At 36.9% G+C, this 13,450-nt stretch overlaps 1 protein-coding gene across 1 annotated transcript in view; it reads left to right on the top strand.

Annotated features, from left to right (window-relative positions):
• The first annotated feature begins 589 nt into the window (after positions 1-589).
• LOC142099982 (cytochrome P450 4B1-like) overlaps positions 590-13,450 on the top strand; it is a 35,664-nt gene continuing 22,803 nt past the window's right edge. The window contains exons 1-2 of the mRNA XM_075183990.1: positions 590-661; positions 2,786-2,938. Coding sequence (XP_075040091.1) covers positions 590-661; positions 2,786-2,938 — 225 coding nt within the window. The remainder of the gene's footprint in view (positions 662-2,785; positions 2,939-13,450) is intronic.

The following is a 13,450-nucleotide window of genomic DNA, read 5'->3' as shown; positions in this document are numbered from 1 at the left end:
ATGCTTGGATTGTGACTGGAGACATACAGGTGATCACATTACCTTTTACCCTCCCCTCCATAAACAAGGTGTAGAAAACATGATTGCATATCCTGTACTGAACTTTAATCACATATAAACAGAAATAAGCAATAAGATACCACAAATTACAGACCACACCAATCTGTAGACTTCAGGCTATTACTTAGATATTGTATTTGGCGTCCTGTTTATATATCTGCCTTGGACTTGTACAACAACAAAATGATTTCTAGAGAAGTTATTACTGAAGAAAAAACAAGTTCAGAATGTGTGAGACTATAAACTTTTTTTTCTTGTGGCCTGTTATTAACTACCTGCTCACAACTCAACAAAGAAGCTAGTTATTAATGATCATGTAGTTCAGTCATTCTGGCTAGCACAGAAGCTGATTGTATCGGCCATCATTTTTATATCAACTTAAAATTAAATAAATTTGTATTAAATCTTTTGTACATAGCAGAATAAAGAAAATAAAATCAACAACATTACAGCCTAGAGGGAAATACAGAAACCAGACAAGGGAAGGCAGCAGGGAAAGAAAAAAAAATGGGGAGGAGACACATCTAACATGACAAAGGTCAAGGGCAATCAGCATTCAAGCAGGGTCAAGGTCAAAGCCAAAGAGCACAACAGGAATCTGGTGAGAAGCAGAGTGTCCACAGTAGAACAGAGGACAGAGCTGGTCACCGGTAATGCAGAAGACGGACGCTGTAACCGGCTGAGAGGCTAAGCCCTCCCTGCCTTAAATACCTAAAGTGACCAATCAGGAGCCAGGCTCAAGCAACAACCTAATGACCCTCAGATGCTGCCTAATAAAAAAAACCTTAATGCGCATGTGCCCGCAGACTAATGTTTAGCCGAGTCAGGGACGGATCTCCTCAACAATCTTTCCAACTCAGATGGCTGCCAGGCCAGGCCCCCCTATTATTTTTTTTAACAGTAACTGCAAGCTGCTTATTAGTTTTAAAAGATTGACAGTTACATCCAACTCATTGATAACTTAATACTTTGAAGATTTAAACCTGGGCAATGCCAGGTACTTCAGCTAGTAACGATATATAAATAAACTTTCCAGCATACAGATGCGCAGCCCCTCTTCTTCACTGCAGATCCGTCATTGTCTCTAACTCTCGTCGTTGTGTTTTCAAGACATCAGTATATGATGCTGTTGATTGTATTTTCATTGTACAATACCCCAGCAGTTTTCCAAGGCTTTTTAATCCAAGTGTTTAAAATATTTAGGATTTTTTCCAGATTGTCATATACAAACATAAAGTATATGTTTAAAACTTCATAAGGTTTTTTAACTTGTCCTCCAAGGGTTAATGCATTAATTATAAACCACTACAGTGGATATGCAATCTAAATATAAAAATATTAATATAATCTTAAATAATAAGTTAATTAATTTACATATGCAAAAATTTATTGAGTGTTAACAGGTAATCACAGAAAGTTTACAATCAAAGTTTTTATTTAATTCTCCAGGATGCTCCCATCACTGCTAGTTATTTAGGCAATACATTTGGCAGTTATTGTTGATAAATCTCCATACTATTATGTCAATCAAAGATTAGTATAATGAGTCTCCAGATGACTCACAAACATATCAGAATTGACTGAATAAATTAGAAAAAGATTAGAGCCTAAAGTATTTTGATTAACTGCATTTGTTCTTAATTAAATAATTATGTAACCAATTTACTTATTTTAAACAAAGTGGTTTCAATTAGTGTCATAATGTACAAAAGGACAAATGGCTGTGCACAATGCCTAGAAATTTAAGCTGACTAGACAGCGCATATTTAAAGACAACAATTGAGATGGTTAGTATATGCATCTGATGCCTGAGGAATAAGTATTACACTTCAAAATATGTTGCATCTGTTTTCTACATGGTTCTGGGCTATTGTCACCACAAGCTTCATCTGACACCTGACTAATGTGTGACATGTTGGTGTGAATTGGTTAATCAAAACATAACCACCTGATCTTAAAATTAATAATATGCCACAAAGTTATATCTCCCACTCACTATTAACCATCCAGCTCTGTTAAACCTAAGATTTAATTCAAGAGCTAACACCCTTACGAAATCTTCAGTTACTCCCTAAAATATATCAAAATGCAATCACAACTTAATATAATCACAGTTACTATAAACTCAATGTCTTCATTCCATGCCTCAAATGTAGGATTATAAAAACCCAAGAACACAAAGACAGAACAGTATTAACCAGAGTTTAATATGACATAAAAAGTCACAATGCTTATTGAATAAATGGATAACAAACTGACATATCACAATCACATACTCTGTTGCTTTGGGAAGGCTAGACGGGCTGGACAATTCAGTAGAAAGATTTAGCCTCAAGAACTGACAACTTCTAGCAATTTTCCTTGATTGTAAACATTCTCTACTTTGCCCAAATCCCCTTTACTTATGCGATCTTTGCAGGAGTGTGTGGGTATGCTAATCTGTTTTACAACTGCCTTCATTGCCCTTACTATTCAAATACTTACTCCTAGTAATGCCTTCTATAACTAGGATTCCTTTCTTCTGGAAAATAACTGGATATAATTATAAGCCCAATAAACAGAGTATGATTTTTCACATATATAGATTGGAAAGATATTTTATCTCTCTTCCTTTTAGGCGGGTATTTAAGTATGGCTCATTTTATTAGGCTAATTTCACTTTTTAGAAATCTGTACTAAGGTCCACTCATATATGAAGTATTGTTCTGATGTATTTTTCCTACAGGAGATACAGAATGCCCTTGGAGGGATCACTGCTATTATACTTTTGACTTACAAAGGAATTCACAATATTCCAGAATCTGTGGGGCTGCGCTTTAAATCCCAGTTGACTAGTCTTCTAAACACCCAGTCATCTCTGTATAAACATTCCAGCGAGGTGACACAAAGCAGTTCTCTGAAGTAGAATTCAACAATAACACCTGGTTTACTTACGCACAGTGATTCAAAATGTAAATACAACTCATCATTTTTTTGGGAGGGATCAGGACTGCATTAATATATTATTTTCCTAATTGCTGATTAGGCCACAATCATGACAGCTATCATAAGCACCAAAGTAGTCAATATCTGCAAAAAATTTTAAGTACATAGATTAGTGTTTATTATCTATAATAAAGTATTTCCTACTTTATATATATATATATATTGCTGGTTCTTACAACTATTCTGCAACCAGGACAGGGGACTGTCAAAGTGCCAAGAGCTTGCTTTATCTTGCACAATTATATCCTGAATTCAGTATAGGGGGACACAGTACCTGAAGAGATGAGGGGACTGCTAAAATGCCCAAAGTCTTAATTTAGCACAATTGTAAGTGTATATAAGCGTTATAGATGTAGTACCTCCTTGCATTTGACCTACTGTGCCTGTTTTCATATTTTCTCCTAGCACCTGTCCCTTCATTTTAATAGTACAACATATTTAACAATGTATTGTTGATCATTGTTAATATTTGGGACCTAGCAATTAGAATTGTTTTACTATTTTATTTAAGGCAACTTTTTTACTGTACTATTTTGGACAATAATATTTCCTATTTATTGTGGGTAGCACTAACTTTTTAATACCTTTCATGTATCTGTATGAGATTGTACTTCAATTTTTTTGTATTTGGCACAGGATTGTGACATCACATCTCATTAGTACCTGCTGCTGAATTCACACTTTTTAAGGCACCATTGTTTATTATTTCAATTATTTTGACTGATTACTTTATAACAAGTTGGATCAGGGAGTATAAGTTAGAGAAAAACACTTAAATGTCTTCTCGCCAACTCAAACGCAGTCTTTCAAAACCTGAAATAATAATATTCCCACCCAAAAACAGAAGGTTCCCGTCTGACATTTCCATTTCTGTTGACAACATGACCATAAATCGAACCCAACAAGTTTGCTGCCTAGGTGTGATCTTACACTCACAGCAATCCTTTGTTCCCCACATTGACTCTATATCTAAATCATGTTACATACATCTAATGAACATTTCCAGAATACGCACATATCTCACACAAGACACTGCCATAACCTAAATTCATACACTCATCATCTCACGCATCGACTATTGCAATTCCCTTCTTACTGGTCTTCCCAAAATCAGACTTGAACCTCTATAATCTATTTTGCGCGCCGCGGCTAGAATGATTCTCCTTGCAAACCGTTCTTACTCTGCGAGCCACTCTGTCAGTCTCTACTTTGGTTGCCTGGTTTTCAAGAAATCCAATATAAATTTCTTCTACTAACATACAAGGCCGCCAACAAAATTGCACCGACATACATCTCCTCACTTGTCTCAAAATATCTCCCAACTCGACACCTCCGTTCTGCACAAGAGCTGGGTCTCTCTTCCACTCTCATCGCATCCTTCGAATTCCCAGTTACAGGACTTTTTTCGGGCTGCACACTCTTTGTGGAATTCCCTGCCTCGCACAATATGACTTTCCTCTAGTCTTCAGACCTTCAAGTGTTCTCTGAAAACCCACCTCTTCAGACAAGCTTATGATATTCCTCAACCAGCATTTTAATTTTCATAGGTTACCCTATTACCACCATCTACACAACTAATACAAGACAACAACCCTCTGACCAACATTGCTGTGTGACTGATCACACAGCCCACTCAATACTTTTTACCTTTGCATTCTAGCTGGTCCAATGTGCAATATGATGTAGCACATGCCCTTGTGTTTCAAACTTCCATTGTCCCATAGATTGTAGGCTTGCGAGCCCTCTTACCACTCTGGGCCTGATTCAGTAGCGATCGGAGCTTGTGCTTAGATTGCGATTAGTATTTTAAGAACAAACGGGGAGATAAGAAGTTCGTAATTTACTAAGGAATGGAAAGTTCAAAAACACGCCGCCTTCAGTCCTTTTCTCAATGGAATATAAGAAGCAAAGAATATTAAGCATCTTCTTAACTTCTGCTTCTTAATTTAAGATAAGAAAGTGTTACGTAACGGCAAATGTGGAAGGTTCTAAGAGTTTGTTTACAAATGTAAAAACACACTTGGGAGTGTATTATGCAGCACAGTTGTAATCTAATTATTAGTTGTAACACTTACATGTTTATAGCACCTGGGAGAAATCATTTTGAATTGTTTTAAATGAGCTAACTTAACACACCTTCTTAATCATCTACATGAAAGATCGTGTAAAGAGTTTGATTAAAACTAAGAAGGTGGATGCAGATTAATCTCATAATAATTTGCACTTTGGTCTCACCACACTGGCGTCATGAGTTCAAATACCAAACATGGCCTTAGCGTCTGTGTGCAGCTCGCAGCTGTGAATCATTAAGGAAACGAGCGCAACAGGCAACAGGAGCGTTGGACCAACCAGGTTTTTTTAAAAAAAAAAAAAATTGCAAGGTGCCCAATTAGGATACTATTTCGATAAAGTAATGGTTTGTTTTTAGTTATCACACAAACACTTGTTAGCTTGATTTTTATTCTTTCGTTCAAATATGATCTACTACATGCTCTACCACAATGAGAAATCTGTCCTCCTATTTTAAATGTATCTCACCCTCCAATGCAACTTTGTTAGGCCAAGGTGCATTTTGATTTTATTACAATGTTTTACTTTCAAAATGGAAGATGCCCCACAGGTCACATTCACCTTATTATGTACATCCATATGAATGGCCTAAGACTCAGAGGGTGCGGGTTGATAGTTATGGCTCTTTCTTGGAGTCAAATGCAACATTGTCTTGAATCCTTGTTTTTTTCTCCATTATACGGCTTGTATGTGTTATGTTATGTACTCAGCATCACAAAATATCAATGCAGATCACAGTCGAGCAGCACGGTGGTTTAGTCGCTCAGACTAATACCTGCACTGGGGTCATGAGTTCAATTCACAACCATTCCCTTATATATGTGGACTTTGTATGTTCTCTTCCATGTTTGTGTGGGTTTCCTTTGACATTTGAAGTTGATGTACGCTATGTTTTTGTCAAATTTTAATCTGAACTCATATTTAGCATTTACATACCTCTTCAATGCCAGATGGTTTTGAGAAGTTGTTAATTTGGTTTGTCATTTGGCATATACCTTCCTTAATGATTCTGGGCCCAAGGGCACCTTATGTGTATGATATCACTATGAATGGACTCCCTTTTGGAGGTGGGGGGGTTGTTGTGAAATGAAATTAGCATCTGACAACCATACCTTGTTTTCTTCAACTCCTACTTGTATGCCTTATCTGTGTGGAGTTAGTGTTCCTCCCATGTTTTTTTTAATGTCCTCCCTCAACTCCATTTGCCTTCATCAATCAAAGTGTGTGTGTGTGTGTGTGTGTGTGTTGTGTTAGACTGTAAGCTCTGTTGTCTCAGGGACTGTGTTCTCTGTACAGCGCCTCAGAGTTGCTGGTTCCATCATAAATAAATAAAAGATGAGATAAAGTAAGATGTAGTGCAAAGGGACCAATGTAAACTAAATATTAAGGTATGTTCTAAATGTCCAGCTATTATTGGCTAAAATAACCTCAACACATTTCTTGTAATTAAATTACAAAACACACACACAAATTTTTTTTTCCAACAAATTTTTAAAACGGTAATTTAAAAAAAAAAAACAGTAGAAATATTTGAATTAACTATAAATTTTGGCCAAAAGATTAATTTATTTTTTTTAACAATTAAATATTTTTTTATTTTTCTTCTATATTTTAGTATATCGTGGATGATGCCCTCGTTTGAGGGTTTTCAGCCACAGCCTGGGTGTCTTCTTGAGCTGTTGATTAAAAAAAACAAAAACAAACATGCTTAGCTAATTGTTCAAACATATATTACTTCAAAAGGGTGTAATTTGTTTGTCTCATTTGCTGGGTTCACCAGAGACATGAAGTGTTACATAACTTTACATTATTGGAAATTGTATGCTAAACACAGTACTAGGCAGAGGATTACTACTTTTGGGTGGCAGATGTATTTATAGATACATATTTGTGTGGTGGCTGGGGTGTACTTGACACCACAAAAGTTATTCTTATGGCCATCATGGTTGAAAACTGTGGAATGGCTAACTAGCTATTTGGAAAAGGGCATGCAGTTAATAATGATTTTTGCTCAACAACAATGTGACTCAAAAGGAATACATTTTGGAAAAGTGTTTAATTTCCATACTTACATTCACCCCTCGCCCCCTCCAGCACTCCCTGTGTGGCAGGCACCTCCTCCAGGTCCTCCCCCACCACCTCCAACGCTGCTGCCTCTGCCACCTCCTCTGGTGCCTCTTCTACCTCCTCCACCACTGCCACAACCTCCTCATTCTCTTCTGTATCCACCACTGGCGCCACCTCCTCCTCTGCCTCCACCACCGGCACCACCTCCTCCTCCTTCGCCTTCAGCCGTCTGACACAATGTCTACGGTCTGTTAGAATAAATATAACATATAAGTGTATATGTTAACAATTATATAGATGTAGTCAGATAATAATGTGATCAGACATACAAACATTTATTTTGCAACACAGCTAAAGATAATCTTTACAAAAAGGATATAAACATGACAGACACACACCTCTTTTCTCATGGCCTGGAACAATGTCTACTTTAGATTTACGAATGTTAAAATCTCAGTTTTAGAGTGTAATTTTTATTTGTTAATTTTTTGGGGGAGGGTCCATCATAATTAAATCAGCCAAATAATTACTGACTAATTAGGGACATATACTACAGGAGGTATTTGTGTTTGACTTGCTAATGTGTGTAAATCATTTAAGGCCAACTATGGGCATTGGGGAATAATTATGAGCTCTGTCTAGAACATGATTTTCTTTAGCTATCATTATGACATCCATGGGGTGAATGCAGAAAGACAGTTTTTCAACAGACAATGCAGAAAGAAATAGGTCAGGGAAAGCAATGTACATTTGGGTGTCCTCATCATAGAGGTGGTATTGGAGGGCAAATGACCAAATTAGTACCCAAGACAAAAGATGTACAATATTAAAGTACACAATTTAGCACTAAAAGGAGCCTTGTGACACCTCAATAGAGGGTGAGTGAGAGCGGAAGGGAGAATGTGCCAGAGGTGGGTACACTACAGGAGCAGTTAGAGAGGTAGGAAGGGACCCAGGAATGAACTGTGTCTAGATGGAAAATGGAGTGAAGGATGTGTATGAGAAGAGGGTGTTAAACAGTGTCCAAAGCAGCAGAGAGTTACAGGAGAATGAGTATTGCAAAAATAAAATATTAATATTTATTTATAGACACAATTACAGTAATCAAATGAATCATGAAAACTGAAAATACCCAACTCCTTTGTAAACTACAAATTATAAACACATGCGTGTTGGTTTCATCCCATTGGTTAGAAGGGTTGCAAGGCAGGTCATGCTGGAACCCATAATGCCTGTCTTCTTTCTCTGTTTAAAATATAAGAGAAAAAACAATCAACCTTAGGCCATTTTGAAATACAAAAATGAGTTGGCTGTGTACTTACTACACACCTGTACTTTCAAGCAGTAAAATCTATAATTTGTTGCCTTAACTGTAACACAGGTCCCCCAATATCCTAAAAGGAACAACAACTAGATATTTACATGCTGCAAAAGGCAACGCCTCCATGTCTTGATCTTTCTGCATGAAATGAAACTTGCCAATCCTTCTTGATTATTGAATATTTTTCAGGTGAGGCAGACATGTCCCAGCTAAGGCCTGGTAGTACATAAAGGAAATCCTTTAGTTTGGTCTATTTTAAACAAAACTCTACCAATCAAGCTTCGTCATTATTTTTCTAAGTGCTATGGCTATAAAAGTAACATATGATAATCTCAGCAGGGGCAAAGGCAGGCCTTACAGCACAATTTCAATTTTGAAGAATTCAAAGGTACTCTTTTGTTTAAGTCCAAACTATCTGGTGCCTGCATTTGTATATGTTTATAAAAATGAAACAGGCCTTTACTTTCATCACAATACAGTTGTTTTTTAGGATGCCAGAGAATTCAAAAAGTGTGATATAAACCATATTTGAAAAAAATAATCTACATTGCAAATCAATGTTGAACCTGAAGGATCCTGCCTCCACAGTTTCTGGAGGGCTGGGGATCTTTTGGATAAACATGCAACATTGAAAATTTCAAAACCACATAAGAATTATATTAATAGATATTAGATTGAAAAGTTTCACAACACCCCCCCCCTCGGGCTACAATTTATAAGACACACACATTAAAATGCACATTACATATGAAAATCGAGATGCACTGTTATTGTGTAACATGGAATATCTTACAAACATTTAAGGTGTCTATAAAAGAGTAAACTAAAATCTAACTTTCAATACAAATAAAAGACCACTATACAAATCCATAGCAGAAAACCACACTATAGAGCCCTAACCAATTTCAAGTGTGCATGAAGCAGTCTTTTATATTGGATTGTAATGAGACAAGTATATGCAAGTGTATTGGCCAACAGAGGTATCAAATGATGAGATCTGATGCTGGGTCTATGCAACGCAGGTTAAGAAAATCTGTTGTTTCCTTTTATACTGATTTAAAAATGTTTGCATTTATTTCTGATTGCGAATTATTCTGATATGCATTAGCATAGACTTTCTTATTTTAATTTTTATAAAACAAAACATGATCTTTTAGGTCTGTTACTAAGAAGGTGTATGCAACTGTTCATTTAATTATAATCATTAACACTTTAGGATGCCACTATTGCCTGTGTTGTGTTGTATGCTTGTTTCAATCTGAAGTATGCCTTACTGGTTAGAGACATGAACTGCCAACAACAGCTTCATGAGTCCGAATCCAGAATCATTCCTGTTTCTGTGTTGACTTTGTATATCCCCATGTTACTGTGCATTTACTCCAATGTGTCACTTATAGAAGAGTACGCTAGTATATGGTTTTAGAACATCGTACATATTTATGATTGCGAATTATTAGACGTTATATCCACATCCACGTTTATTTACATTTTTAAATTACCTATGACACATTTTCTTGATGGAGAACAAGAGAATGTGTGTGTAATTCTTTATTGTTTATCCTTAAACCTTCAGTAATGCATGTGTTGTGTTGGGGATTTCCATATCCAAATATTTAAACAGTGCATGTACCAAGGATTTAGGGCGCCAATATTTCTTTGTAGAATTGATGATAATAATATAATTGATTGATTGTTACATTAATTAAAATTATTAATGTAAATTTGTTTGTTATGAGAGACCTTGATGCTCAGCTTTTCCTTCTAGTCTAATTCATGGACATACTGTTTCCACTTGCACGTTGGATTAGTGGTTAGACAATCCACTTCTCATCAGTGGAAGCCTGAGTTCGAATCCTCACGAACACCCTTATCTCTCTGGAGTTTATATATCCTTCCCATGTTTGTGTGGATTTCCTATTTGTCCCTTATGTAAGCGTACGCTTGGTTTAAGTCCGTAAAATTTTCATAAATTAAGCTGTTATGCTTTAATATTATTACTAGCGTGTTGTTAGCTGTTTTTAATAAATATCAGCACCTTTACAGTGCAATTTATTACAATGGTGGTTGTAATTAAAAAGAGGTTGCTTTTAACAAAATGTACACAATGTTTAATGTTTGATGTACATATAGTAAGTATGCTTCACACTTTGCAAGTTGAAATCATGCAAGGGGAAGTGGTTGTGCAAAGATCATTCTGGGACCCAAGGTAGATCATGAACATTGAAAGTATACAGAAATAAGCTAGCTCCTAGTGTCAAGGGGGAAGGAAGAGGAAAATGGGAAGGAGGAAGAAGGAATGGATAAATGTATCACGTAATAAGTACTGAGAAAATACATGAATTGCATAATAACTAAAAGCAATTTTAACCAAAACACTAACCAGTAGACTATGTGACTTGCATACTGCTAATTTAAAATTAAGAAATCCCCTCCACGGCTTTGATCCAGGACTGCTGCAACATATAATTATGAGAAAGAGAAGCCTCGTCCCATCAACCACATCTGACCAAAGACTCCAAAACAATGGAAGCCAAGATTACTGGAAAGATCATCTGGTTCTCAGTCAAACATAGCAATGTGCCCACTCAAAAGTACATCATTGCCAAAGACTTTAACATTGTGATGATTACCAGACACTGCCACTGAGCAATTAGTGGGGGCAAACCAGACCACCATCGTAAATTAATAGCATTGGACACATTAACTTCCAGCATCTAGCTTTGAGGTACATAAACTATGATCTGCAAAGAGCTGAAGTACACAATTACAATATAAAATCTAACATATAACAAAACAAATGAATCTGGGACTTAAGAACCCTGCTCAGCTTGTCCAATCATTTCAAATAATGTTTAGTTTCCTGTAACTGAGCACCAGACCTAAAGAGTGTAAAGTCCAAGCAGTACCAGACGAGAGTCTGATATGCCAAACCAAGCCAGTAATACTGGGCTTCAGATGACATAAAGTAATCGTTCTGAATGCAATGTTTCTGCTGGAGTCCTACTGAATTAGCAAAAAGTAACAAGTGTTGCCTGATAATGCGGGTCTGATCATAAATACAGATGTTGTCTCTGCTCTGGAATGTCTATCATAGGTAGGTCAGCAGGAATCTAGTCATGAAGTGATGGCTTCTTGGGAGGAACTCCCTGCCACTCCGATGATAATGGTGCAGGAGGAAATCAAGAGTCCATCAGGCCTGGCTCCGGTAGGATCCCCAGTTTCGGAAGATGGCAGTTTTGAGAGTTTTGGCATATAGCGAGATTTCCAAAAAGACTTGTAGCTGGAAAAGAAAACACAATCTATATCAATAGTTGTGGTTTCATAACATTTTGGTGATTTCTTGCACCTCCCGGCCCTTTTGTTTTGTTTTGTGGAGAATGAGAGGTCCTGAAATATTTGTATCTGTAGGTCTTGGTAAGCTACATGTAGATAGTTCCCAAAAGCCAAGATTAATGTTTCCTTTGTTTTGTAGTAGGGCAGTCTCATTATATCACTTGGGTTTTGATGACCGGTGGAAGGTGTGGAAAGTTGACAAGGTTGGCATTTCTAATGATTTTTGGAAGCGCTAAGATCTAATATGTATTTCTTTATGATCTCTTTTCCAGATCTTGTTTCTCTTCGAGAGTAGAATTCAATTAACTGTGAACTGCTGCTGGAGTCTTGCGTGATGTGCTCCTCTGTGCACTTTCGGTCAGTGCGGTAGAGGAATCCCAGCTCATTTTTGCATGCAACTCTATGAGGTGTGAGCTAAAAAGTGCAGAGAATTCAGACTAGACATTGCCACAGAGACTCAACACGCGAGGCTCTGGCAGTACTTCACTCAGAATTGAATCTCCCCCAAAGTGTCTCTAACTCTGATTAGATTGTCAGAGTTCCCTTTCAACAATTGACAGAGAGTGACAGAGTTCTACTGCTTTTTTTAAGTTGTTTTACAACTGTACAGCGTATAAATTGTTGAGCACTGGCTTTGGTTCCCAGAGCGTTCTAATTCAAGCTCAAGTTAGTATGACCTGTCGCACACATATGTATACCAAACTTTGCCTTTTAATATACTTTGCGAATAAAACTTATGTGCTTTGAAACCACAGCAAATGCATCGGCCAATCTTAAACGATAGTTACGGACATAACACTAGGTTAGTGATAAAGAGATGGACTTTTGGCAGAATTTGGCAGGTCTGGGCTCCGCTATGGAAGTTGGGATTTCTTTTTAAAGAATTGGGCAGTGTCTTCCTGGAATATCTTCTTGCCCTTTTGAGACATTTTGAAATTAATTATACATAATGCTAAAGAGAAGGGGACATTGGGGGAACCTAGAAGGGAGATGAGGAAGGGATTGTCCATGCTTAGATCTGAACCTGAAAAAAAGTGTTATGCAAGGCTGACTGTCTGCGAGGTCTTTTCATTTTTCTGCTTTACTGTGTATTCCAAAACAACTTGTCTTTCTGCTGCTTATGTATGTTTACAACCTGCTTCTGACTGAACTAAGCAAGTAATACTATAATTCATAGCCAAACTGTAAATAATTAGAAAGCACTCACATACAGGGAGTAGAAAATAAAAACTTGTAGTTGATTTACTACAACATTTGACTACATAACACGACATCTGTGTACATTTCAGATAAAAACATCTGCTCTTTCTGCTGGGGTTTCTTAAAACCAGTTACTGCTGTTTGCTGTAAGGTTGCAGTTCTGGAGGTGTTGTCCCTCTGCTCTGTGCACTGAACTGATTTGCTCTCTGTAATGCAGAAGATTAGAGACTCACGTGAGTAGACCGGTTACTTAGCTGTTATCATTTTACTGATAATGATATATGAAGTTGGTAGTTGATAGAAAACAAGTCTGGGTGAAGTTTATTGAACTGGACAAGTGGGTAATAGGTAATATGTTTATTATTCACAATAATTTCTAGTACATCAGCATAACCTTTGTGTCCCAGGAGAACT

Source organism: Mixophyes fleayi, chromosome 8 (genome assembly GCF_038048845.1).
Source record: "Mixophyes fleayi isolate aMixFle1 chromosome 8, aMixFle1.hap1, whole genome shotgun sequence".
Lineage (NCBI taxonomy): Eukaryota > Metazoa > Chordata > Amphibia > Anura > Limnodynastidae > Mixophyes > Mixophyes fleayi.
The sequence above is the reverse complement of the archived record's forward strand: the minus strand, read 5'-3'. Positions and strand labels throughout refer to the sequence as shown.